A 27,365-nucleotide genomic window follows, 5' to 3' on the forward strand; every position below is an offset into this window, starting at 1 on the left:
GATTCCGACCCTGGCCTCCAGGTCCCGCCCCTTCCCGCCCCCACACCCCACCCTCCACCTGCTGACCTGCCGATGGTAAAACTAGGGACTTCACCCAGAACTTCAGGACACTCCCACTGCCAGGACCAGTGGCCATGGGTGTACTTTGCCAATTAACAAAACCCCAGGGTGTTGCCCACTCAGACCAACTGACGAGGGCCTCTCAGTCCAATCCCACTCAGCACATGAGAGGCTTGCTGCAGGGCCAGGCCCCACTATGCTGCAAAGCCACTCCAGGCAGCCCTAGCTCACACCAGCTCAGAGCTCTGCTTCTATACCGAGGTTTCTGGAAATTCCTCTATTTCATCAAATGCATTCAGAGTGGTTTTGCTGTTGCTCCTGGAAGAATCTTGAATCTTGTTGAGGTCTGCTGTAAAAAAAATAATAATCCAACTATTTCAGAATCCGACTATTTATGTGTGCTGTGTCTGATGTCTTACGGCACCACCCGCTTTTTAGAAGTTTTCCAACTAAGCTTGTGAAATTGTCCCAGCTGGGAAAGACCCGAGAACCAACTGTGGGCAACCCTCTTGTGTCACAGAGGGAGAGAAGCCAGGACCGTCAAACTTGATTGGCCCAAGGGCACACCAACCAGACTAGACCCCATAATGCTTTGCAGCAGCAGTTACCTGTCCGTTTGATGGGCCCCGGATCCTCGTTCAGGAAGGAGACATGTGTTTTCCATTCAGTCCACTTCACCTCATTAATCCTGCAAGAGTAACCATTATTCTCACATCTTGGCAACCGCATCTCATTAAACACAAGTAAATGGAGCAACATTTGGATTTTCTGGCTTCTTTTTTTAAAACATTTATTTTGGTTATTTGAAAGGCAGAGTTGCAGAGAGAGTCTTCCAGGCTGGTTCACTCCCCAAATGGCTGCAATGGCTAGGACTGAACTAGGCTGAAGCCAGGAACAAGGAGCTTCCAGTGGGTTCCCCATGTGAGGGCAAGGGGCCTAAGCATTTGGGCTATCTTCCACTGCTTTCCCAGGCCATTAACAAGAAGTTGGATTGGAAGTGGAGCAGCGGGGCCCCAACTAGCACCCGCGTAGGACCCCAGACTTGCAGACAGCAGCTTAACCTATTACACCACAATGCTGAGCTGGATAATCTTTCTAAATAGTTCTCCTCTGTCCACCCCAGGGATCAAGATCCTGACTGTCAGTGTTTGAAATCTGCATTGATGCCCATTTTACCAAGCCTCATGGATCCTTTCACCTCTCAGTGACTCCGAAACCCTGTAAGCTGCTCCTACAGGCATAAAGTAAATCTCTTTAGACATCACACTTGTCATGCTCAGAGAGAACCACCTTGGAGGAAGGTGTGAAGACTGAAAGTATGGAAGTTTGGGGCTGGTGTTGTGGCATAGCACGTAAAGCCTCCCACTGTAACATCGATACCCCATATGGGTACAGTTCAAGTCTCAGCTGCTACACTTCCAATCCAGCTCCCTGCTCATGTGCCTGGGAAGGCAGCAGAAGATAGTCCAAGTATTTCAGCCCCTGGATCCATGTTCAAAAAAAAAGTTCCTGACTCCTGCCTTCAGCCTGGCCCAGTCTTGGTCTTTGAGGCCATTTGGGGAGTAAGCCAGAGGGTACAAGATCTCTCTCTCTCTCTCACACACACACACACACACACACACACACACACACACACACACCACTCTCTCTCCGTCTCTCTCTCTCTCTCTCTCTCTCTCTCTCTCTCTCTCTCTCTCTCTCCCCTCCTTCTCAGTCATTATGCCTTTCAAATGAAGAAAACAAATCATACGAAAGAAAACCAGCTATCTCACTTCCACTTGCCAATGATAAAGGCTCCACATCCACAGCTGTTAGAACCCACACAGGACAGACAGAAGAACAGAGAGGGTCATGTTGGTCAATGCTTGCAAAGCCAGACCCTGCACAGGGAGAAGCGTTAAGGCACCCCCACAGGGACAGAAAGGGAGAGCAGAGTGGGCCAGTCCCCCTTTCCCTCTCGGGAAGCTCCAGCACCCTTGCCCCATAGCCTGTGACCCCGTAAGAGTCAATTCCACCTTCTACGAAGGCCCAAGACAGCGGGTGTGTTTACAGCAAGCAAGTGGCAGCACCATTTCCCTGATACCTTGTCAACTGCCTCTACTCACCCCCGAGACCCATGCCCTCACTTACCTCAGACACAGCCGGAAATCGTCCTCAGCCACTTTACACAATTCCCCCATGCGGAATCTGCTCCTCAGCCATTCTGGCAACATCTTCTCAAACTCCAAGATTGTCCTGGCTCTCTGGGGACATTAAACAAGCCTTGGCAGGTTGCTCAGAGTCAGCCCTGGGAGCACAGCTCCAAGTCAGGTGCATGCTTAATGCATACAGCCTGAGGGTACAGTGAATCCGAAGAAGGCAAAATTGAAAAACGGGATGTTTGGGGAAGACATGCAAAGTGCTTTAGGAACCACATAATGTCTCCAGAAGCTCAGGGCCTTGTAATACTGAGATCCTGGAATCCCACAGAGGAAGATTCAGACATGGTGGAGTCCCACCGCCCACCCAGCCTTGGAAATCCTTGGACATAACCTGTCCCATCTCTCCTGAGCAGTATACACAAACTAATGAAGCTACCTTCATAACTAGACACTTCCTTGTGCCCATCAAAGCTTTTCTCAGGGCCAGTGCTGTGTCTCAAACAGGTTAAGCTGCCACCTGTGACACTGGCATCCCATATGAGTGCTGGTTCAAGTCCCAGCTGCTCCACTTCTGATCCAGCTCCCTGCTAAGACTGTAGAAAAGCAGCAGATAGACCAAGAACCTGAACCTTTGCCACTCATGTGGGAGACCCAGATAGAGTTCCAAGTGTCTGATTGCAGCTAGCCTAACAGTTGTGGCCATTTGGAGAGTGAATCAGTGGATGGAAAAATGAAAGATCTCTCTCTCTCTCTCTGTATGTGTGTGTATAACTCTGCCTTTCAAATAATAAATATTTTTATGTTTTGTTTTCTGATTTTTATTTGAAGGAGTTACAGAGAAAAGACAGAGAGATCTTCCCACTGGTTCATTCTCCAAATGGCTACAATGGCCTGAGCTGAGCCAATCCAAAGCCAGGAGCCAGGAGCATCTTCAAGATCTCCCACATGGATGCAAGGTCCCAAGGACTTGGACCATCCTCTGCTATTTTCCCAGGCCATATGCAGAAAGCTAGATCAGAAGTGGGAGCAGCCAGGACTTGAACTGGTGTACATACGGGATGCCAGCACCATAAGCGAAAGCTTAGCCTACTGTGCCACGTTGCCAATCCCTAAATAATTTTTTTTGTTTTTTTACTTTTCCTACCTACCTGCATTGCCCCCCATGTATCTTCATTCTGCCCCATGGTGCCCCTGAAGGGAGATGCTCCCTCCTTCATAGACAACTCAGCAATGATCTGCCGAAGCTCTCGCCTTCTTCCAGCCCCAGTTCCAACAACCTGTGAGGCGCAGCCTGCAGTCCACCCTATAGCCCCACCAGATGGACTGGCAGCTGCAGCGGGTGAGCAGTGTGAAGGCAGGACTGAGTAGAGTTGGACCATCACCTCACTGTCCCAGATCCTATACTCATACTCCTGTTAATGCAGCCTAAGGTCACCCCTCCACATCCCCCAGTCACCAAAGTCACCTCTGAGCAGAGCTCCTCCATAAGCTAGGGTCTCTTTCATACACAAGGCTGTTCCTAGCCCCTCACTCAAAGACCCCAGAGAGGTCTGGTCAATCACAGGGGAGCATAATATGCAGCTTCCCAAGCCCCGCCCCAGCCCCACCAGTGCAGCGGTTGTCAGTGACTGGGTGCTGACCTGAGTCCCCAGGGTGGGAGGGGGAGAGCTTTACTCACCTGAAGGCGCCAGATGCGCTCACTCTCCTTGGAGACGTTCTCCACGGTCTCCCCCATGAGGGCGATGAGCATGTTGAGGAGGAGGACAAAAGTGAGGATGACATAGGTGATGAGCAGGAACAGAAAGAGAATGGGGTACTTGGAGTTCTGCCGAATGTTCAGGTCGCCCAGGCCTATGGTGAGTTTGAAGAGCTCCAGCACCGCGTCCCCAAAGCTGCCGTAGGAGCTGCAGTCCTTGTCGTCCTGGGAGCACTTCTCAATCAGAGATGCCAGGGCTGGGGCGACAGGACAGGATGGGTTCCCATGAGCCTCTCCACCTGGCTCACTGCCCCCACAGACTCATGCACACTCGCACATGCACCCACCCAAACCCACAATGCAAGCCTGTGGCCTCTTGCTCTCTGGCAACTCACACCCATCTCCAGCCTCAGATCCCACAGAGCCTGTCCAAGGTGGGGTTCCCTGCCTTGACCTCCTGCAGAGCCATTCCCACCTAGTAAAGTTCCCTCCCTCCTCCACCCCACAATTTGGTCCTTGGTCATTTACAGCCCAGCAGAGTTGCTCATTATAATCTGTGTGTATGAGCGTGTGTTTGAGTGTGCGTGTGTGCATGCACGTGCACTTGCCCTGGTCCCCACGTTCATCTTGAAGCTCCTGTATGCCTGACCCTTTAAGACCCTGAGTTTCCTCCCAATGCTATGTTGTGAGTTCTACTTTAGCGAGATTTCACTTTTCTCTCCTTTCCAATATACCACAGCAACAGTTCATTGCTGAATGTCTGAGTGGGAGATGGATGGATGGATGGATGGATGGGTAGATGGATGGATGGATGGATGGGTGGAAGGATGGATAGACAAATTATTGAGTAATAAAATGAATGGATGAATAAATGATCTGATGGAGGAGAAAATTAATAAGCAAAATTTCCACTCCATAAAAGCTCCAGACTGCTTGCTTTTGAAGGCCAACATCCACACTGAAAGAAAATGGAAGAAGAGACAGCTGGTTTGGGAGCAACATTTGCTCTGCACATACAGTTAGAAATAAAGCTGGCCTGTGCTGTTCTCCGTTAGAAATGGGGTGATTTGAAAGGGGGGCTCCACAGGCCTGGTCCTCGGCAGGTCAGAGGCTCTCACAAAGCTCTCTGAGGCAAAGTACAATCCGAAGGGCAAAGGAAGGTATTGCAATGCATTTCCTTGTCCCTACTTTGCAAAGACCACCAGTCAGCATTGGTTTCCCCAACCGCAAAAAAAAAGGGAGGGGCCAAAGCACCTGCCAAGGCTTTCTCAGGCTTCTTGGGATTATAAAAGTCAGGGAGGCATGTGGGAGTGGACTGGATGGGGAAGAGCAACAGGCCCAAATCTTTGAGCCTCGGTTACTTTGTAGTGGCAGAAGAGGGAGAGGAGATCATTGAGAGAAATCAAAAGGCAACGCCTGGAAAACACCCCATAGGCAGGTGACAGAGTCTTTTGTCATTTCAACTTCGGAAAAGTGCTTTCACATGGGTGGGAGTCAAGACAATCACACATCAATTACCTACTCCAAATCCAAGTAAGAACACGATATAGACAAACAAGAACTTCAGGACATCATGCAAAATGACCTGCGAGAAATAAGACACAATGGAAGTGTAAGCCTTGAGCACAAGCCCATGGCCTGCCAGTCCCACCTCTCCCTGCCCTCACTCAGCCTTCATCAGGCCGTCCTCCCTGGCCCCTCGCCCAACGCACCTTCTGGATCATGACACTGTACATGCCCATGGACTGGAACCCCCGCGTGTAGTAGAGCATGTTCGCCCAGCCCAGGGCCATGGCCAGCACGAGGCAGGCGAGGTACTCTTTGTAGGCAAACAAGTACAAGAAGACAGAGAGTATCACAAGCACAGCTTGGACAAAACTGTTCAGGAGACACAGGAGACAAGGGCCTTACTTAATTCTGCTCCATATCAGGGCAGAGACATCCAAACCCCAGGCCTCCCTTGAACCCCTGAACCGTCACCCCAGAGGTTAATGTTGAAAAGACAGGGACAGCAGCCTCAGACTCACTTGATTGTGTTTCAGGTCCAGCCCTACCAACTGCACACCAGATGGGAATCGGGGTCCATGGTGGGAAGGTAGCAACTGACATGGACGTTTTGAAAAATAAATCGAGAAACCCAGCTTCCCAGGAGATTCTGGGGTGCATCCCAAGAAGCCACAGTTTTTAAATCACTCACATGATTTCTGAATCCCAAATAGATTTGAGGGTGTCCCAGGTACGCCAAGGAGACAGTGAAAGACTGCATTTTTAACCAAAATGACAAGAGCTACCAACATCTATACTTAAAGTTCAATCATAGCAGTCTCCCAAAGCATACCCTCTTTTATTTAAGAAAAGTTAATTTTCATTTGAAAGGCAGAGAGAGTGCAGGACAGAGAGAGAGAGAGATATCTTGGGCCCGGCGGCATGGCCTAGCAGCTAAAGTCCTTGCCTTGAACGCGCCGGGATCCCATATGGGCGCCGGTTCTAATCCCGGCAGCTCCACTTCCCATCCAGCTCCCTGCTTGTGGCCTGGGAAAGCAGTCGAGGACAGCCCAATGCTTTGGGACCCTGCACCCGCGTGAGAGACCCGGAAGAGGTTCCTGGTTCCCGGCATCGGATCGGCGCGCACCGGCCCGTTGTGGCTCACTTGGGGAGTGAAACATCGGATGGAAGATCTTCCTCTCTGTCTGTCCTCCTCCCTGTATATCTGGCTTTCCAATAATCATAAAATCTTTAAAAAAAAAAAAAAAAAGAGAGAGAGAGAGAGATCTTCCACCTGCTAGTTCACCCTCCAAACACGTACAGCAGCAGGAACTGGATCAGGCCAAAGCTAGGAACTGTGAACAACTAAGTCTCCCACATGGGTGGCAGAGACCCAAGCACTTGAATCAACACCTATGGCCTCCCAGGGTGTGCCCTCACAGGACGCCAGAAGTGGAACTGGTGTTCCAACCCAAATATTCTGACATGGGACATGGAGTTCCAAGGGGCAGCATAACCACTGTACCAAACATCGGCCTCTCTTAATCTTTTCAACAAAATAGGATACGTGCTAAGTGAAAAAACACAATCATATTAAGACAAACACTATAGGACTTCCCTTATGGGAGATACCAGATTAGGCAAACTCAGAGAAAGAAGCAGAAGGGAAAGGGGAGTGGAGGCTGCTGGTTCCAGTGTAGGCCATCAGGTTTGCCTGACACAGAGTTATTGCAAACATGTGCTTAAAAATGGCAGTGTTCCAGACCTGTAGGAGAGCACAGGAAGCAAGGCAAGGAGCAGAGTAAGCTGTGCCAGGTTACAATACCCGCTGGCATACATGTGGGTCAGGTCTGGGGACAGACCAGTCTGGGCCAGCACATAACACCCACTGGCAGATCTGAGAACCAGCAAAGGGGGCAGGAGAAGCCAGATCAGGCCACAACATCAGCCAGTCCACATTAGGACCGGGATAGCAATCAGATTGGGCTGGGACAGGCTGCAGCACCCACCAACAGGAGCTGGAACAGGGTACAGACTAGACTGGGCCAAGTGGCACAAAAAGACTGCAGAAGCTCAGGTGAGGCGAGACATGCCAGCCTTGGCCAAGAGGGGGGCCAGGCACATGAATCCCAGGGATAGGTGATCCAACAGGGGCAGGGTAGATTTGGCTCCAGTCTTGAGGCCCACATGTGTGGTGGGGGACGGATTTCTGAGCCCTCAGGACAGGGAAAGAGGTGGAGTGTGGGTTGCTTGGCCCAGATCCTGGGGCCCGCCTTTTAGGTGGACATTGGTTCTGTGAAGCTCGGAGTGGGGACAATGACGGGACTTGGGACTCTTAGTCTGGGTCTGAGCACCCATGTAACAGACGGGTATCGGATTTGTAAGTCCCAGGGGTAGAGAAGCTGGTGATGCTTGAGATATCTGTTCCAGCTTCTTGGACTTGCCAGCAAGAACATGCCCTACCCGGGCCCAGCGGCGTGGCCTAGTGGCTAAAGTCCTCCCCTTGAACACCCCGGGATCCCATATGGGTGCTGGTTCTAATCCCGGCAGCTCCACTTCCCGGCCAGCTCCCTGCTTGTGACCTGGGAAAGCAGTCGAGGACGGCCCAATGCTTTGGGACCCTGCACCCGCGTGGGAGACCTGAAAGAGGTTCCAGGTTCTTAGCTTCGGATCAGCACAGCACCGGCCATTGCACTCACTTGGGGAGTGAAACATCGGATGGAAGATCTTCCTCTCTGTCTCTTCTCCTCTTTGTATATCTGACTTTGTAATAAAAATAGATAAATCTTAAAAAAAAAAAAAAAAAAAAGAACATGCCCTACCCAGTGAAAAAGGCGGAGCAGCAGACAGGCCCTGCTGTAAAATGGAGAATAAGGCAGCACATTTGGTGCTGTAGCAGAACAGAATTAATTGGACAACAACCCCAAACAAACAATGACAGCAAATAATTTCGGTGTATGGAGCCAATGGACATTGGGAGGGTGACATCATCCTTGGATCGGTGAAATTGGCAGCAGTTCAGAACTATCCAAACCACTTGGACAGAACCCTTAGAATATGTACATATTGACACTCTGGGCTGATATCAGGTGGCGGTTCATCACCCCTGGGTACTGGGACGTGTGGGAAGTCGTGAGTGGTTTTTCCCTTTTTTTCTCTTTTTCCCCCAGTAACAACAAGATGAAATAGCAAATTTGGAAGCAACGAATTCACCCAATTTTCCCTAAACCTTGAACCTTCCCACCCTGATCAACCATTTAATCATTATTTTTTTAAATAATAAATTATTTAAGAGGAAAAAAATGTCAGCGTTCATGCAATATGCATTTCACCACTGAAAATTTTTGAAGCAGCAGATGAAGGGGATGGGTTCCAAGACCCTCCTTGCTCAAGTCCTTCCGGGAAAGGGCGTGGGCTTTGCTTAGAAGCTACACACATCCACCCTTGCCGTTGAAATCACTCTAGGTTACTTCTGATGCTTAATACAAGGTGAATACAAGCTAGCAAGCCATGCTATGTGGTTCTAGGAATAAGGACAAAGACAAAACATCCATGCATGCGCAGTACAGAAATACTTTTTTTTTTTCAAATATTTTCCGTCTTTAGTTGATCAAACCCATGGATACAGAATGCCTGCCCCTAACATTCAAGAACAAAATGCGTTCCTACACAGATCTAAAGACCTCCCTTTTGTCTGTCACATCTGACAGTTTCCACCATTAAAAACCTAGCTCAAGCAAGGACACAGCTGATATATATATATAATGTAATGGAAAGCCAAGACTGGATGAATCAGCTGCCTTTGGGACTGACATGGAATAGAATCTCATCTTCTTCCATGCCCACAGAACAGAGAAGATTACACGTGGGGGGTTCTCTGGACAAAAAGCGGGGGTTGTTTCTCTGGGTAGTAGAATCCTCAAACTTCCTCAAAGAAGACACTGCACCTTCCCTAACCGTTTCCTGCCAAGCCTGGGTGCCTCACCTGCTCACAGGGACAAAGAATTATGTCCATGTTCAAGGCAGGATCATACTTAACAAACACGGGCATGTGCAAGCATCAGGGTGAGACTCGGACTCCTACACACTACTACTCAGGGCTCACAGGAGTCACCTGGGCAACCCAAAAGTCTCCATCCCAAGCTCCCAGATCCATTCCGGCCCCACCCTTCCCCATGGCAGCAGTGTTAAGTCAGCCCTTGCTCATCTCCAGATGGCTCATGTGAGCCTTGAACATCTGCTGCCCATGACCTCATGCAGACAGCTGCTGAGCTGGGCTTTCTGCCCACCACTCATGGCACGATCCTGCACCAGCCTGCAGAGCCAATGACAAGGAGGCTAGAGACTGGGCACCACTGAAGTTACTGTGACTGTGAATGACTCACACCCTTGCTCCCAGGAGCTTGAATGGGGTCTCAACTGGAAACTCAAAAAGATTTCCCAAGTACATGCCAGTCTACATCTACCCTGGCAGCTTCTGCCCCACAGGCCACAGCAGACGCTGCCCTGCAACGTGCCTTTGTGAAACAGTTGACTGCTAAGGCTCCTCATGCTTCCACGCGGGGCACATGGAGTCAGCCACCCATCTGCCACCAGCCAGTAGACACAGCCCTCAGGCTCTCTGACCCTCTCCACGGGCATCTCTTCCTAGCAGGCAAGGAGGAAAGCCCTGGAACAAGGACTGGGACACAGTGACGTACTGTAGAGAAACACGGCAGCTACCACACAGGAACCTGGCCCTACCTGTGAGCTGGTGACCAAGCAGACAGACCTACTTACAAGACAAAGTGAAACCAGGCATCCGACAGGATGGACTGCAGGTCCGAAGGTCTCAGCAGGAAGATGGCAATGCCCTATAGCCAGGGAGGAAGGAAAAGCAACTGTGCTCTCTCTGTGCCCCCTCCCACTTAGGGGTCCAGAAAGAGGTATGTCCCCAGGACCATGACTCAAGGAGGCCCAGCCAGGACCCAGGGTGGGGTACATGGCAGAGGACTTGTGCCAGAATCTGCATGGCCACCTACCACCCCCCAAATACAGCCGTTTGCCAACCTCAGAGCCTTTGTGTATACTGTTCACCACACCCACTCTGTGATCTCTGCATCCCTGGATAACTCATACCCCATCCCACCCTAACCCCTGCCTCCAAGCCTTTTCTGTCTCCCCCTATTCCCAGACAAAAAGTCATCTCCCTTCCTTTACAAATCCAACTTTGGGCCCTTTTCAGTCTGCCTTAAATCTGGATGTTTGTGTCCAGGCTGCGTCCCCACCCAATTGTAAGCCCCACGTAGGCAGAGTCTCTTCATTCCTATGTGCCTGCCCCCACATAAAGAAGATGCTCAGAAGGTGCCTTTTGGTTGACTGGTTGGATGGATATGTGCACAGATTAAAAGAGAGACATGTGGAGAGTTGTTTGGACCAAGGTGGGAAGCATGGTGAGAATGAATGTGGAAGGGGCGCTAGAATGGATGAGTGATAGTGCGCTGCTGGGTTGATGAGAGTAGGCAGGTGATTGGTGGCAAGAGTATGGGCACTGAGAAGCTGGTGGGTGGTGGGCAGATGGATAAGGGGGTAGATGGGGGAAGAAGGTAGGACAGGCCATCCCTATTCACTTATTTCCATATTTTAATGAGAAACCCATACTCAAAAGAAGCCTGCCTGGAGCCCTGTGGCAGCCTGATCGGCTGAGTGGCCCACTCACCTCTTTCACAGAGATGCACGTGGCCCAGATAAGCACGAACATCCTCCCCAAGAGCTGCAGCCACCCCATCTTGTGTGTCAAGGCCAAGGGGTGCGGGAGGGCCTGGGGGTGAAGGAAAGCGGATGGTGAAGAGAGGGCTCAGTACCAGCTCTGGAGGGCCGGTGACACCTGCCAAATGCTCAAGCTACACCAAGGCTGGCATGAAAGCTGATCTCTGGAGTAAGTGACAGGAGGAGTGGCAGCCCCTTCCCTGCCCCTGCCTTCTCCTGCCACGAAAGGAACCAGCATTCCCCAGCAAGGAGTGTAATCCCACAACCCAGACATTTAGCACTGCCACCTGGCACATCTGAACAAGGTGCACACTTGAGCTGGCCCAGGGAACTGGCAGGCAAGCTGGTCCATGCCACCACCCTCACCTCCCACTTCCTATGGTCCCCACCCCACAAACACGCACTCAGCCCTGGACTGACAGAGGGCCTGCGGGGAGCCCAGGGCTCCTAATTCTACAGTTCCCTGCGGACTCCGCGTTCAGTTCCTACAGACTTCAAGACAAGGGCAGCCAAACCCTTCTCCCGCCCAGTCCCATTTAGATGTTTATAACCTCCTTCACAGGCCACACAAGTCAATGTAGTACATTGAATTTTGTCTGGGCAGGGCCAGATCAAACAAGCAGGCAGGCTGGATGTTCTCCCAGCACCACCCTACAGGCCTGAGGGATGAGACCCCCAGAGGGCCCCTCTCTGGGCCTCAGCTTTCTTCATGTGCACAGAGGGCAGCTCCAAGATCCTCAGGCTCTGAGCACAGGGCCCCTCCCACCATGAGCCCACACGAACCTCCTCCTCCCTGGGGCGGTAGTAGGAGACGAGCGTCAGGGTGATGTTGTAGAAGAAATAGAAACAGAAAGAGAGAAAGAACATGTACTTGGCGAACTTCTTCCACTTCATGTGCAGCAGCGTGTGCAGCGGCTCCAGGGTCAGCATCTCGTGCCGGTTCTGGGGGCAAGAAGAGCATGGTCACTGGCACAGTGGGCATGGGCTTACAGGGAGACAGGAAGACAACATCGGGGAGGGTGGAGGGAGCTCCGAGGAGGAGGAACCAGCAGGAACTGGTTTGACTGGAAAGGCTGGGGGGGGGGGTGACCCCTGGATCCTGAGACTCCCTTCTGGAACACGTGGGCCAGGGAGCTGGTGGCTTACGACAGGTGCAGGTGATGCAGCAGGGACCCAGCTAGCAGGGGGGTGGCCGAGGGGCAGCCCCTGTAACAGCCTCCCAGTGAGGCCACCATAAGCAACCAGGGAGAGCCTGGACAAAGCAGGCTCTGGGCAGCCTGACTCTTGGGGAAACACAGAGGATATAGGCTGAGCCAGCCACTTTACTGCTCCTCCTCCCTCCTCATCTCCAGCTGTGCTCACCTCCCCTCTCTGGCCTCCTCCAAGAAGGCCCTCCTGATCGCTCCACCTGTGTGCTCCCTGGCCTCATTCAGGACCACAGTTGAAGACAGGATTCTGAGCCCAGGCACACAGACAGGACTAACAGGAATAACCTCCTTACCCACACATGCCCACACCCAAAGGGCTCAGGAAAACCCCAACTCGGGGGTCCACAGTCTGAGGTCAACCAGGGACAGCTGAGCCCAGCAGGTCCCCTCAGCCCCACTCTTCCCATGCCCAGCTATGCCCACTAAGACTAGGAGTGGGAGACAAGAGGTGCCACACAGCCAGCAGCCCCAGGCATGCTCCCCCGCCCCAGCCCCAGCACCCTCTGAGCCCCTGGCCTGGGGTCCTGCCCTCACTCCACCCAGGGGACCCACATCAATGTTGGTGTTGTAGACGATGATTTCCAGCACGGAGTTGTCAGTTGTGGTGTCCACATTGGTGAGGTCATAGAGCGAGGAGGACACGGGCCCATAAGCCCAGTCGGTGAACTTCCTGGACAGGCCCCGCAGCGGCTTCTCTTTGATCTCACGGCCAAGGATGGACTTCAGGATCTGGGATTGGGACAGGAAATGACATCAATGCTGTGTTGGCCTGCCAGGGAAGCAGACCAGAGGATGTGCTTTCCAAATGGCCTGTGTAGAAGACAGCGGAGCCCAGAACGAGGCAGGTGTCTCCCACAAGGCGCGGTGGCCATCCTGTCCTCTAGAACACATGAACGTGCTGGGCCATGCTTGGTGTAGGACACCAGGGACAGCGGCATGCAGGGGAGGGGCCCTTGGAGGAGGCATGACCCACATCACACACTGAGTCTCCTGTGAACCTGCGGGAAGCAGGCACTGGGGGATACAGGCTCCACCCCCTTCTCCCTACAAGAGCTACAAAAGGCCCTTTGTGCAGCCCAGCCCTGACCACAGGGACAGCAGCCGAGGGCCTCAGGACAGCTGATCACGGAGCTGGGGGTTGGGGGGCATGGTGCGGAGTGACTGAAGTTAGCATAACTGCTCAGTAGCCGCCACCTACCCCCTCCTGCTGCCTCCCAGGAGCCATAGCCCACTGCAAGGGCTAAGAAACAAAGGGGGCCACAGAGTAGGCTTAGAGGCCCCAATCTTCCCCCAGGAAGAAGAACCTGGGTCTTGATCTTGACCTCTGGCCAAGTCATGACTGCAGTCACTGACAGGCAGCTGAGCCCAGGATGGCCCAAGGCTCCCTCGAGGTCCTCCAGCCCTGCACACCAGGCACCCTGGACCCCATGCAGCTGCTCTCTGCCAAGGACATGGCTCCAAACATCTGCTTGGGGAAGGACAGCCCATTGGCTCAGGACTCCCATCCTTCTAAGAAAATCCAAGGCCCTAGGGCTTGACACTAAGCCTCCACACAGGTGCCTCATCCCCCAAGAGTGTGCAGTCACAATGCACTTGGAACACAACATCACCTGGGCCCCTAAGCTCCCCTAAGCTGATGCCAGCCAGGGGCTCCCAGGGTAAGAGACAGAAGCAAAGACAATCAGGCAGAAGGGCTGAGCAGGTCCTCAGCCCTTATTCCACTGTGCTGTGCTGTGTGCTGACACTCAGAGTAAACACACCCCGCCCACCGCTGCCCAGAGTAAGAACAGTTCATCGCCCCCAACCCGCCCCCTGGGGCCCACCTCGGCCTTGCCCATCTTGGCAGCCAGCTGCAGCGGCGTGAGGCCGTCGTGGTTGCGCATGGTCTCCAGCTCCCAGCTGCCACTCCGCAGCAGGATCCTGTCGTACATGTGCTTCACGAAGTCGTTCTGCGTCTTGAAGTCCTCGGCCACCGTCACCAGAGCGTGCAGAATGTTGTTCCCGCGGGAGTCCTGAGAGGTGATGTCCGTCTGCTCGTTCTCCATCAGCAGCTGCACGATCTCGGGCTGGTTGGTGCAGGCCGCCAGGGCCAGCGGCGTCTCGCCTGAGAGAGGGAAGCACGCACAGGATAGGGCTTGGTTCTCTCACAGGCCACAGGCAGCAGCCCCAAGCCCCAGGAGCAGGGCCCACAGCCTATTTCCTGTGTGTCTCCCCACCACGCAGGGGGAGGCCTGAAGCTAGCTCACTAGCCTCCTGGCTGACCCATCTCCTCCCAGCTTCCACCCTGGCCCACCAACACTGCCCAGCTCAGCCACAGACAAAATGCCCACCCCAGACAAAAGCCCCCACTCCCTTTCCTTTGACTTTGTATCTTTTCAACAGCACCTGTCATTTTTAAGAAATTTGCCCATAACACCTAGTAGCACTGAGGGCCTCTCTCTCCCCAGCCTAGGAATGGCAGTGCCATGAGGGCAGGGAGCTTTGCACCTGCACAATGCAAACTGCACATGTGCCTGTTAGGAAAAGAGAAGGAGCTGGCCCTGGGGAGCGGCGGCTTCAGCCAACATTTGCACTGTCGGATTCCCATATTGGAGCGGCTGCTTGCAACCCAGCCCTCTTCTCTGGGAAAGTAGCAGACTATGGCCCAAGTACTAGAGCCTCTGTCACCCACGTGGGAGACCTGGACCGAGTTACTGGGTTCCATCTTCAGCATGGTGTAGACCTGCCTGTTGCAGGCCATTTGGGGAGAGAACCAACAGACTAAAGATTCGCTCTCTCTCACTCCTTCTTTCTTTCTTTTTTTAAAAAAGATTTATTTGTTTTTATTGGAAAGGTGGATATACAGAGAGGAGAGACAGAGAGGAAGATCTTCTGTCCGATGGTTCACTTCCTGTGGCTGGAGCTGAGCCAATCGAAGCCAGGAGCCAGGAGCTCTTCTGTGTCTCCCATGCGGATGCAGGTCCCAAGGCTTTGGGCCCTCCTTGACTACTTTCCCAGGACACAAGCAGGGAGCTGGATGGGAAGCAGGGCCGCCGGGATTAGAACCGGCACCCATATGGGTTCCCGGCAAGTGCAAGGCAAGTACTTTAACCACTATGCTATCACACCAGGCCCATCTCTCTTCTTTCTCTCCCTTCCTCTCTCCCTCCCTGTCTCCCCCTCCAGGTTGGTTTGAGAACTGACCACACCTTACTCAGGCATTATTATTTTCTGTCAGGAGCATCCTAATCATAACATTTGGAGCCCAGAACGTCTCTGTCAGTTCTTTGTTCCTGACTCCCTGAGAAGCCCGACACACAGGCCATAGCGGGGGAACCCAGCCACCCCACCGCCTCACCTGGGAAGAGGGACTGTCTCTTTGTCCCCCTGCTACTCAACACCAGAGACAGCTCCTTCCCCAGCAACCCTGCCTCTGGCTGGTCTCCAGCACCGTGCTCCTCCCCTGCCGCCTCGCCCGGGCTCGGCCCGCTGCGACCTCGGACCACCCTGCAAGGACGTCTCCCCACTCGGGGGTCTCCATGCCGGCGTGCAGAGGCGGCACCCACCGAAATAGAAACCCTCGTGCTGGTACTTGGGGTTGAAAAAGACCCCCTTGGCGTGCGCGTTGACGTCGGCGCCCGCCGCGATGAGCACCGCGGTGATGTCTCTCTGGCGCCGCTCGATGGCGATGTTCAGCGCCGTCTGGCCTGTGGGGAGGCGGGGAGGCGCTCAGCACAGGGCAAGGACCACATCCCCTGGTGGGTGGGCCCCAGGATTGCCTGGGAGCCCTGGAGAAGGAGGGGAGAGGATGGCCGGGGCTGTCTGGGTCATCCTTTGCCCCACCCACAGGGAGAGTGGGCCAGGCACACCCAAGCTAGCCCAGCAACAAGAGGTAGCTTGGGGTAAAACAGAAAAGACAGGGAGAGACTGAGAAAGGAAAGCGTAAGGACTGGTGGCCAAGGCAACAGAGGCTACGTAGTCACCAGTTGACAGTCATATATTCACTCAATCAGAATGTGCAAAATCAATGTGTTTTGGTGAAACCCCAAGAATGCTGGGGCATTGGCTGTGGCCACCAGACTCCAGCAATCCCCAAAGGAACCCTGTGGCTGCAAACGCTGCGGAGAAGACAGGAAGGATCAGACAGGGCCTGAGAAGGGAGGATCAAGACAGGCAAGCTGGAGACCCTGGGCTGAACTTCCCTGCCATGCCCTGCGGCCCCCCACTACCTTCGTACGCCTCCTCCGTGTACTCGGCGTTGATGAACCTCTCCAGGATGTCATTTTCTTCGGCGAAGGTGAGCAGGATGCGCACGATCTCCTTGGTGTTGGCGTTGATGTTGAGCAGGGCCTTCATCAGGCAGGTCTTGCCCGTGTCCGAGGCCGTCAGCTTATGCATGAGGAAGTCTGCGGGCAGCCAAGCAGCGTGGAGCTACAGCAGGGCCCAGCCACCCTGCCCTCCCAGCCTCACCTCTGGGTTCTGCGCCCTTGCTGCGCCCCTCACCAAACCCCACTCCCCAGCCCTCCTCCCCTGTCTGCAGCCTTCTAGCTGGACTGTGGGACTTGTCCTTCAGAAGAGATGTGTCCCTCTGTACCTTCTCACCATGCCCTGGTGCCGCCAGCCCCTTCCTCCCAGCCTGAAAAAACAGCCCAGCTGTTTCCCCTCCACCAGCCGCTGCCTCCTTCCCCCCAGGGCAGATAAAGCTCCAGCCATCCTCCAAGTTACTCCAGGGCAAATAGCACCCCCAGATGCCTCCCTCTGCCTCTCCTCACTGTCACCCTCCCTCCCCACATCTCCCTGCCTAAAGAACTCTCCAGAATGGCTCCCCTCCCCCAGCTCTACTGGTCCAGCAGCCTTCTCCAGCTTAACCCTACCTTCCTGTGGCCACATTAGCCAATGATCCTCCTCTGTCTAGACTCTTCCATAGCTCTCCACTGCCCTCAAAATCTAGTTCAAAGTCCCTGCATGGGCCAGCAGAATGAGGCACCGGCAGGAGGAGCCGAGGAAGGTCCCCAGTCCCCAGGAACTGACCAGGCACATCCAGGCCACGGCGCCGCCTGCACAGCTCCTGCAGCTCTGCCAGCAGCTCCAGCAGCTCCTCCACGCAGCCCTCTGACACAGCCGTGAAGATGCGCTTCTTCAGCCGCTTCTTTTTCCGCCTCTGCTCCTCCTTGGCCAGGTTTGCACTAAGGCCAGAAAAGATTTTCATCGCACCAAGAGTGTGCCCCCAACTCTGTTCTCTCCCCTCTCCAGAGCCATAGGATCAACTACAGCAGTCCCCCAGCATCTTCTCCAATGGCAATGCATCTCATGCCCACCAGGGTCCCTGTACTGTCCCAGGCTTCCCCCACCCTACCCCGGAAGCCATCCCGTTTGATTAAAATACAGATACTTGGATACACATAGTAACCATCTAGGCCCAAGCATAGGGAAATCAGAACAGAAATTTCTCTGGTATGTTTGGCATGCTTCAAATTCCATTCGTCCAATAGGTTAGTCTGACCACACGTCAATGTCTTTGGTCTGCACACATTCCGGCAGTGTCACATTGCTGGTATGGACGCAAGCGCTTTTAATTTACACAAATGCACTTAGGCTGAAGTGCTCATGGTTGCTGTATAAATGTTTTAAAAGGAATGGAGATTTGGATTGTACTTTTTTCTATTTTTCTTTATTTTAATTTGAAAAGTGGAGAGACAGACATCTCCCATCTGCGAGTTCACACCCACCCACCCCACAATTCCTGAAGCAGCCAGTTTGCGGGCCAGATCGATGTTGGCGCCAGACACAAAATCCAGATCTGCTTAAAATCCAGATCTCCTCTGTGGTGCCTGCTGCCTCCTGGGGTGCGCATGAGCAGGACACTAGAATCAAAAGCAGGGCCAGGACTCCCAGATGGCAAGTGAACGTCCCCAGGGACATGTTAGCCACTACACCAGACGCCCAGCCCACATTTTCTTCATTCCTCATGGACACACATAATTGGACGTATTTATGGGGTACAGCGTGATGTTGGCATGCAGGGATAAAAGTGTGTAATAACCAAATGAGAGCAATTAGCGCAGCCGTCACCCCAACCGTTTATCATTTCTCTGTGATGAGAACATTGAAACCCTCTTCTGGAGCTGTCCTGGCACCCAAGATGCATGATCAGCACGTGGCCACGCAGAGGGCTCCGGAACGTGTTCCCCTTGCCTGTCCTACTCCGCACCCATGAGCTAGCTTCTCCCCAGCCCCCAGCTGCTCCCTGCCCGCTCCCCGTAGCTGCTAGTTCTGTCTCCACTTATGTGAGATGGACTTTTCCTGTTCTACCTGTGACAGTCTGACTTATTGCATGCCTGTCTCCACCCCCTAAGGATGGCGGTGTCTTCCTCTTTCCCACAGGGCCCTAGAGCATGACCCTGTCCCCTCAGAGGGCACAGTGGGAGGAGAGGGACAGCCAGACTCACCTGGGACTGTTGGGATTGGATGGGGTCTCTGTCACATCGTCCTGTGGGGACTGGGGGGAGTCCATGTCATCACAGTTGCCAGAGAGGCTGCAGGCATGGAGGGCAGATAGAAGACCAGGGTCATAAAGGGATGGGAGCAGCACACCATAGGGAGCTGGAGCTGCTGCTCGCTGGAGCCAGGGCTGCACAGGGGCTGGCACTCACCAAGGCCGGATGTTGGAGTCCATGGGCTTGGAGAAGATGGGGGGAGAGGTCTTGGCCACGGTGGGGTTGGGCTCGAAACCTTCTATCTCCAGGAAGAAGTGTGCACTGGGGGGACAGCAAGGAAGGCTGTGAGAGCCAGGCAGGGCCTTCAGCCCTGCCAGCGAGAATGTCCACAACTCCAGGATACAGGGCCTTGCCCAGGCACCAGGAGGCTCTAGGCTGAAGTGACTTGTCCCAGGGAGGGAGGTGGAAGTGCTGGAGTCTAGACTGGGTCTGGGTGACTCCTGTCATTTGAACCCAAGGGTCTCTCTAGAAAGTGGTCTGGTACCAGGAGAGGGACACCCCCGTGGTGGACAACAGGGACCTGGAGGCGAGAAACCCCCAGGGATGCCCCACTGCCCCTCGGGATTCAGCTCTGAAGGCAGGCCCTCCCAGGGGAGGTGGCGAGTCTGGGAGCTGTACTAGCTCCCTTTGGCTCTTGAGCAGGAGGGTAGAGGCCAGAGTAGCATCCCTGCCGCCCTCTGCCCCCTCTGATCAGCACAACAGAAATGGCCAAGAACAGTTGAACTAGACTGGGAAGACTCGTGGAGCCAAAGGCAATGCCAAGAACTCATTGTCGGCAGGACAACCACTCCAGGAAGTCCAGGGGTTTGGGGCGGTGTGGAGCAGGAGGGACAAGGGTCTACTTTTTCCCTGGACTGGGAGATGAGGGAGAGGAGTCCAGGGCCCCCAGAGAAAAGCAAACACTCACTGTCCAGGGACACGTGGACTCCCAGAACGTCACTCCAGCCATGCAGTCCCAGCCCCGCCCCTCCAGATGCACCCATCAACACAAAGGTGTGTACGCTGGGAAACCGCAATCACATACTCAGAAAGGGGCCTCCTGGTAGGGCCTGGGGTGAGGGTAACCTTGGATGCACACACACACACACACACATACGCACACACACACGTACGCACACACACATTGCACCTGCTGCAGCACCACTCGAGGGACCACCAGGAAAGTGGACTCCAGGTGGGCAGGGTCCCAGGCACCTTTGCTACCTGCTTCCTTCCCGGGCCCCAGAGGGTTTGCGTGCCCCCCTCCACTTCACAAGACCCCAGAAAATCTCCTAAAGGGAAGTCAGCCGCATTAAGTTCAAAAACTTGGCCAATCAGAGAAGGCATGGTAGCCCCATCCTGCAGCTGAGAGCCCTGGGGTGCAGTGTTGAAGAGGGCTTAGCCTCAAGACTCCCACAGTTGCTTCAGTTTTGCAGTCTGAAAGCCAAGGGACCTGTTCCAACAGTGATGTCCCGGGGGTGGGCCTGACAGGCTCTCTTGGCTCCTAGGGGCGTGTCCTCAGAAGGTGACTCTTGCTAGAAGGGTGGTTATTTTAGCCAAGTTCAGCCTGACTTCAGTCCCTGCCTCCTGGCTCATTCCTCCTCTTCACTTGCGGCATCCCCACGGGCTTCCACCAGCCACCAGCCCAATGGGGCCTCCTGAACTCCAGACCACAAGTAGAACCTGCACCTGCCCAGGAAGCTTCCTATCGCCCTTGAATTAAAGGCACCGAAACCTAATTAATGCACAGCTCCAAGGGTTGGAAGCCAGGCTGATGCAAGAATCCGATTCCTGGTGCCCTGGCTCGCAGCCTACACACTGCAATCCTCACTGCTGTACTCTTCCCTCGGGGTCAATAGGCAGCCAAACCTACTCCAGGAGTTTGCCTGCATGGGAACTGCCCGGGTTGAACCACGTTCCAGGGCAGGGCGAGCAGGAGAGAGCACTAGGGCAGCCTGGGAATCTCCTGGCTCTCCTTCAGGCACACACAGAGCCCCAAGGCCTCGGAGCTTACCCCAGAAGGGAGAGGGCAGTCCTAGCTGACATGTGAGCCTGTCTCCTGCCTGCCAAGAAGAACCTCCTGATTTGAGCTGATCTGACCAGAAGAGAAGACAGAAAGCCTGGGATGAGAACCCGAAGCCTGGCTGCTCCAACCCTGCCTCCTGTGTGACACCAGGTGGTCCCGCTACCTCTCTGAGCCAGGTGTCCTCACCCAGATGGGTGATGGTTGGGCGAGACGATCCCTAAGGCCTGGGCTCTGGGGGAGGGGTCTTGGCCTGGCATTGCCCACTTCCAGACTACCTAAGCGAAGTGGGCAGCAGAGTCTGGTTCCCATACCCATGCCCCCACAGCACCCCCAGAACTCCCAACTCTAATTGGCAGCCTGAGCCAGGGACTCCAAAGACATCTGTGGGTGCCTCAGCCTCCAAATATCCCAGTTAAGATTTGCCCACAGAACCTCCAACTCCACACCTGAGGCTTTTGCCTCAAAAAGGGTTGGTCCAGTCCCTTCCCTGGTCCCCAACCCTTTTCCTGACTCAATTCCTCAGCAATGCATTCCCTCAGCAAATAAGGAGCCCCCTACTCACAGTATTCCTGGGTCAGGAGACAGATACCACAGCAAACAAGCGGGCCAAAGCTGCTGTCCCAGTGGGTTGGATGCAACTGGGCCCAAGGTCAAATCAGGGCAGGTGTGAGAAAAGTGTGGCTTTCTTGGCTCTGGACAATACCCCCTCCCTCAGTTGTAGGTTCCTCCCTGGAAGGGACCATAGCGCCATCATCCTTGATGCCCCAGGATTTTGCAGATCCTTAGCACTGGTCTTAACACTAATGGAGTAGATGGGTGGGCGAATGCTGAGAAGACCTTGTGATATAGACATGTGGCAGGACAGGTAAGGAATGAGAGATGAATAAACAGAAGAATGCTGTGCAGACAAGCAGTGAGGTGGAGCGGACAGGAGGCTGACAGACGACAGAGGGATGAGTGGACACAGTAGATGGTGGGTAGGCAGGTGGACACATGGAGAGCCCAGTGGGTGGGGCCAAGAGAAAGAGCAGCATAGCCTTAAACTGCAGGTGGAGATGGTGACCTCAGGAAACTCTACTTGTTCCAAGTTGCTCACCTCTCCTCAGCCCCAGCCCCTTCCCAGTTTCAAGCATAAAGTTAACGAGGGGTCCTATGGCTCTCCTCCACCTCCCAAAGCATGCCAAGGACCCGAGGATGCTCCAGGAAGCCAGCGCACCAGCTCCTCTGTCCCCTACAGGGTCAGGGCTGGGGCCCAAGGGAAAGGAAACAGTATCTGCCTGACTCATCGCATGGGGTCCTCACTCAAGCTGAGCAGTGCCCAGCCACCAGACCACCTGCTCATTCCCTCACCTACTCCTTCACCCACCTTCCCTCTTACTCCTTCACTGTGTTGGCAAGTTGGGGAGAGATGGATGGAGGAAATTTTCTTCTGGGGGTCCCAGCCCCAGAGACCTCAGCCGGGGCTAAGCTGTCCCAATGGTCAGGTCAACATCCTTGAAGAGGACGGGAACTGGGGAAGGTTCTGAGCTCTCTGGAGTGCCAGGTGCTGTGGGTCTCACAGCCTGGAGAGCAGCACAAGAGACACCTCCCACCTAGCTGCCCCAACTCCCTGTCCGCCCGGGAAGGAAGGGGAGGGCAGAGCCTGCAGGGGAGAGTCCTACATGGCCAGTGCATGGATGAGAGGAGGAGGCTGGTGAGTAGTGGGCTGAACAAAACTCAGTTGCTGGCTGGGAACTTCACCCTGGGACTAGACCAGAAGGCCCTGTCCCCTGCCTGCCCCAACTGCCCCCGGCACCCGGCCATCATAAGCATGTGACAAGACCTTCGACACAGATATCCCCACACCTGTCTGCTGCAGGTGCTGTTTATTCCCACTCTGGCCCAGATCGAAAGGCCCCACGTGTGTGTATTGTTGCCTCCAGCAGACGGACAGCCTCACGCCATTTCTCTTGGCTCCTTAGCCCTCTCCTCCAGCAACCCCAAGTCTAGCCAGCAGTCTCTCTGGCCACTTGCTTTGTTCCAAGGAGTACCCACGTCCTCCGAGCCCTACTAGGTCAGCTCTACCACAGCTCCATGCCCTGGGCATCCCCTTGCCCAGGGCCCAGTAAGGATACTGTGATAACAGCTATGCATAGTGGGCTGAGGGCAGGGCAGGGAGTAGTGACAGCTTGGACCTCCGGATCTCTCCCCATGCCACACACCCTGGGACCTTCAACGCCATCCTTTGTCTATGTTTCCTCCCTGGTCCACATGGTCCTCTTTCTTTATATATGATCTGCTCTGTTTGTCTCTACATCCAGTGCTCCATTCAGTGCTGGGAAAGAGGTCCCGATTCCAGGATCGGGGAGACTCAGGGGGACCCTCTGAGAGCCCTGGCAGGGGAGTGGCCACTTCCAGAAACAAAACCCTGGGCCAAGGCTCAGCCTGCCCCAGGAGCTAAGTTCCCGAGCAAGTGGGGATGTATTCAGCGAAAGCAGCCGGATCAGTCCTGCTGGGCAGAGCCCCAGGTTTTCCTGTCCTCCATCCTTCCCGGGAGAGTGGTCCTTGCTGGCTGTGCTCTGTTCCTGCCCAGAGGAGCCCAGCCTCACCCAGCCTGCACCCTCCCACCCCAGGCAATGTCTCACCTTCCTCCTTGGCCCAGTTTCCCCAGGCACCCCGGGTTGGAGCATCCACTGGATGTCCCTGCGGCACCTTTTACCCAACATCTCACACCTGAGCTTGGCTCGTTTCTCCTGATCTTGTCCCTTCCCCTCAGATGGGCACATGTCAGAGGTGGCCCTGGTGTCCCTCCAAGGGCCCCCACCAGAAGATCAAGCTGCTTGGCTCCTCCTCCTCCTCCTCGTTCTGCCCGCCTTCCATCTGCATGGTATGAAAACCTCTCTGTTCTGTCCCCTCCTCTGCCTCTCAGACTACCAGCCTCACCAGTCACCTGGGCTCCTCATCAGCCCCCAGGGGAGTGGCATTTAAGCCCAATCTCCATCCTGGGCCCAACCCCAGGCCTGGCACATGGAACTGCTCAGCGTGGTGACTCAAAGCCACAGCCTGAAGGGCAGCACCAAGCTATTGTCTGGCCAAAGGGGAGGCTTGGGTTGGGACAGAGGCAGCAGGACCTCATGGACCAGCCTATCACAGGGGTCACCCATAGCCCCAAGTCTCCACTCTGCAGAGAACAACCTTTCATGCAAATCTCCCCAAGCCACTCCCCGCAAGAAAATCCACACCACCCCGGGGGTTGTCTGGGTTCTAAACCTGACCCCTGAGAGCCCTCTCCAGCAGGACTTACCTCCCCCCACCAAGACTCCTCCACTCAAGCCAGCCAGTGCCGCAACCACACCAGGCTCTTTGCTGTTCCCTGCCCCACATCTATCTCCACATGCTGCTGCCTGGCATGCCCTTTCCCTTCCCTGCCACCTACCCAAGTCCTCTTTAGCAACACCTCCTCCTCCACGAAACACCTGAGACTGCCCACAGGATCAGAATGACCAGCCACTCGTGAGGTCCCACCCACTCCTTCACCCTCTCTCTCCCTCTTTCGCTCTCTCTTTCTCTAGGCCTGCTCATAACAGGTGGGTCATCCTCCTCCCTGAATCCCAATCTTTCCATCCCGACCCGGTCCCAAGTCTGGTGCACAGGACCCTTTGGCAATGATGATTCAGAACCAACAGACAGAAGGACAACATCACACTCACCTCTGGCCGAAGAGGAGGGCTGGGATGGGGCAGAGGCGGCAGGGCAAATGGGCCAACCTATCCCAAGGGAAGCATAGCTGTGGGGGGAGGCATCTCAGGGGTAGTGAGGGTAACCCTAGAGAAGTCCCTTCTCAGCTCCTAACACATGTCCCCTGGGGGAAACAGAATGGACCCTGCCAACCTTGCCCAATCCCCAGGTACCCTGTGGAGTGTTAATGGCAATAACCATGGAGAAGGTAAAAAAAAATCACCAACCTACGCCAGGCACTGAGTTGGGCAGCTGGGTGCCTCATTGATGATCCCTGTAAGCCGGTGCCATGGCTGGCAACCCCTTGGCACACAGGTGGGGCTACAGAGCTTGAGCAACCTGGCCAGGTGCCCTGTGGGTGGAAGCCATGGGTGCATGCAAGAAACATACCCCATTGCAGGTCCATGCTACATGGAATGTCCACTCACTTTTTGCCCTTGATGTCCAGCAGTCCCGCTCTGCCTCCAAGAGCCTTCCCGAATGTTCTTGCCTCAATGCTCCCCTGCCCCCTCCAAAGAGACCTCCCTGATTGTATTAATCATATTGATCGCTTCACCCCAGGGATACAATGCTGCCCCTGCTCCCACTATGGCCCAGTCACACCTGGCCACTACCACCCTTGATAAGACAGAGTCTAGGGTCCACCCAGGGTCAGGGCTCTCTGGAACAAGCACCTAGTCCCCTCCTGGCAGGCCCCAGCCTGACAGTCCTACCTCTTCTTGGTGGGGGTCACCTCAGCTGGCCTCTTGTCCGTCAGGATGGCAGGGTTCCCACTGGCAATGGTGGCTCTCCTGCCCATGAGTGGCACCATCTCCTTGGTGTGGGCGTTCATGACTGGAACACAATTGATAGGCAGCAATTCAGGGATAAGGCAAAAAGGAATGGCATGGGACAGCTGAGCCCTGCATATCACCATTTACCCTACGTTCGCAACCCCCTCCCAAAGTGGGGCACCCTCTTCCTGTTTCTCAGGTCGCCAACCCTTCTCAAGAACAGGGATGCTGTCCCCACAGCTTCCCCATATGAGCCTGGGAGAGGGACCAGTTGGAAACCACCACTCCCCTGACCCCCATTAGGACCTCTGGCCAACGCAACCCATCTCCAAGCACCCTGCTGAGTAGTCCTGCCTTCTCAGCACCCTCCGCAGACTGGGTGTCCATGGTGACTCTCTAAGGGGTTTGGCCTCAACAGAGCAGGATGCCACTTCCTTGTGTTTGGATACTACTCCTCGTAACACAGCCCTGGGTTCCCCTGGTCTTGGGGACTCCACAGCCCCAACTGATGCTCACGGAGGCTGGGGGAACCAGGTTGTGGCTGGCTGGCTGTCAGACCCCTCTCTCCCAGCCCCATTTCCCCAAAGCAGGGCAGACTGAGGTCTTGGAAGGGGCAAGACTCCTTGCAGAGCTGGGGAGGGCAGTGACTTGGGGATCAGGAACTCATACATCTTGCAAGGAGAGTGGGGAGGCTTAGTGAAGGGAACTCTAGAGGTTGCTGTGTAGACAGAGGGCAATCTGGACAAACGAGTCATCCTGGACCAAGACCGGGGGCCATGAAAGTCCAGCAGGAGCTGGTGTAGCTGCGAACCTGGCAAGTACATGGGCAGCCCTGGTAGAATAGGCTTGGGGGGGGCCCAGCGGCGTGGCCTAGCGGCTAAATTCCTTGCCTTGAATGCCCCGGGATCCCATATGGGCGCTGGTTCTAGTCCCGGCAGCTCCACTTCCCATCCGGCTCCCTGCTTGTGGCCTGGGAAGGCAGTTGAGGACGGCCCAATGCATTGGGACACTGCACGCGCGTGGCCTAGCCCGGAGGAGGTTCCAGGTTCCTGGCTTTGGATCGGCACGCACCGGCCTGTTGCGGCTCACTTGGGGAGTGAATCATCGGATGGAAGATCTTCCTCTCTGTCTCTCCTCCTCTGTGTATATCTGGCTGTAATAAAATGAATAAATCTTTAAAAAAAAAAAAAAAAAAAGAATAGGCCTGGGGACAGATGGGCTGCCCAGACTCCACTTAGGTGCTGTGGCTGACCCCAAGAGGTGACCAGCAGCCAGGAGTCATCAGGTTGGGGAAGGGGACAGGTTGGCCATAGAGGATGAGATGGACAAGGAAAGCACAGTGTGGACCGGAAATGACTTTGCAGGGCCAATCTCAACTTCAGCCTTCCTCAGGTACTGAGAGCCCCAGAGGGAGGGGACAGGAGAGGGGATTTCTAGAGAAAGGCAGGGGAATCCCAAGAGAGGAAGGCTTCCTGGAGGAAGTGTCCGGAGCGGGCTGTCGTCAGGCTGGAGTGGAGTTGGGAAATGGGAGCCTCCCACCCAAAGTCAGCAGGCTTAGGAGAACACAAATTGGCCCCGGGGCTGGGAGGTTTGGTCCTGGATGTGGGCAACTCGGAGAAGTAAGCTTTCCAGAGGGGCCAGACAGGTTGAGAGCACCCATTGGGAGTGCCTCAGGGTGCCCAGAGGACTGCCCATATCCCTCCCAGGCCTGATGAGGACAGAACAAACTTTGCTGCCTCCCCAACTCCTCTGGAGTGACCTGTGGGCAGATGGGTTGGGCCAAGAGGCAAGGCGAGAGATGGAGGCTCTCATACCAGTCCAGACCTCTGGGGGTGACACAGGAGTCCCAAGACCCTGACAGCCAGCCCTGGCCAGCCCATAGTCGCTGCTGGCTGCATCCTGCCATGCCGGGCCCATGAGTGTGGACTGTCTGGGCAACCAGGGCAGCCAAGGAGCGGACTGCAGCAACTGTCATTAGCATGGTGAGTCACACACAAACTCTGCCTTCTCTCCTACAGGGCTCCTTCTCCGCCCTGCCCTCCTCATTCTCTGGGAT

The 27,365-nt window shown here is 54.8% G+C and overlaps 1 protein-coding gene across 1 annotated transcript; it reads right to left on the reverse strand.

Moving 5' to 3' along the window:
- Positions 1–303: 303 nt before the first annotated feature.
- On the reverse strand, positions 304–25,368 carry TRPV3 (transient receptor potential cation channel subfamily V member 3). The gene is made up of 17 exons (XM_058675903.1): positions 25,250–25,368; positions 18,971–19,075; positions 18,767–18,853; positions 17,349–17,503; positions 16,547–16,723; positions 15,884–16,024; positions 14,162–14,442; positions 12,891–13,067; positions 11,914–12,072; positions 11,081–11,182; positions 10,162–10,235; positions 5,610–5,775; positions 5,416–5,482; positions 3,880–4,154; positions 2,191–2,303; positions 669–748; positions 304–409 (listed from the first exon to the last, which is right to left on the reverse strand). The coding sequence occupies exons 1-17, from the start codon at positions 25,366–25,368 to the stop codon at positions 312–314; spliced, it is 2,376 nt and encodes a 791-aa protein (XP_058531886.1). The 3' UTR covers positions 304–311.
- Positions 25,369–27,365: the final 1,997 nt, after the last annotated feature.

The sequence above is a fragment of the Ochotona princeps genome, chromosome 17 (assembly GCF_030435755.1).
Source record: "Ochotona princeps isolate mOchPri1 chromosome 17, mOchPri1.hap1, whole genome shotgun sequence".
NCBI lineage: Eukaryota > Metazoa > Chordata > Mammalia > Lagomorpha > Ochotonidae > Ochotona > Ochotona princeps.

Bases quoted from the DNA above. Each gene is read 5' to 3' on its own strand.
- TRPV3 (XM_058675903.1), bottom strand. From the start codon at position 25,368: ATGAACGCCCACACCAAGGAGATGGTGCCACTCATGGGCAGGAGAGCC. The intron at 10,236-11,080 runs GTGAGTGGGCCA...CCCTGGCTATAG, and splicing joins CGTGCATCTCTGTGAAAGAG to GGCATTGCCATCTTCCTGCT. The intron at 4,155-5,415 runs GTAATTGATGTG...CTGTCGCCCCAG, and splicing joins CTTACTTGGATTTGGAGTAG to CCCTGGCATCTCTGATTGAG.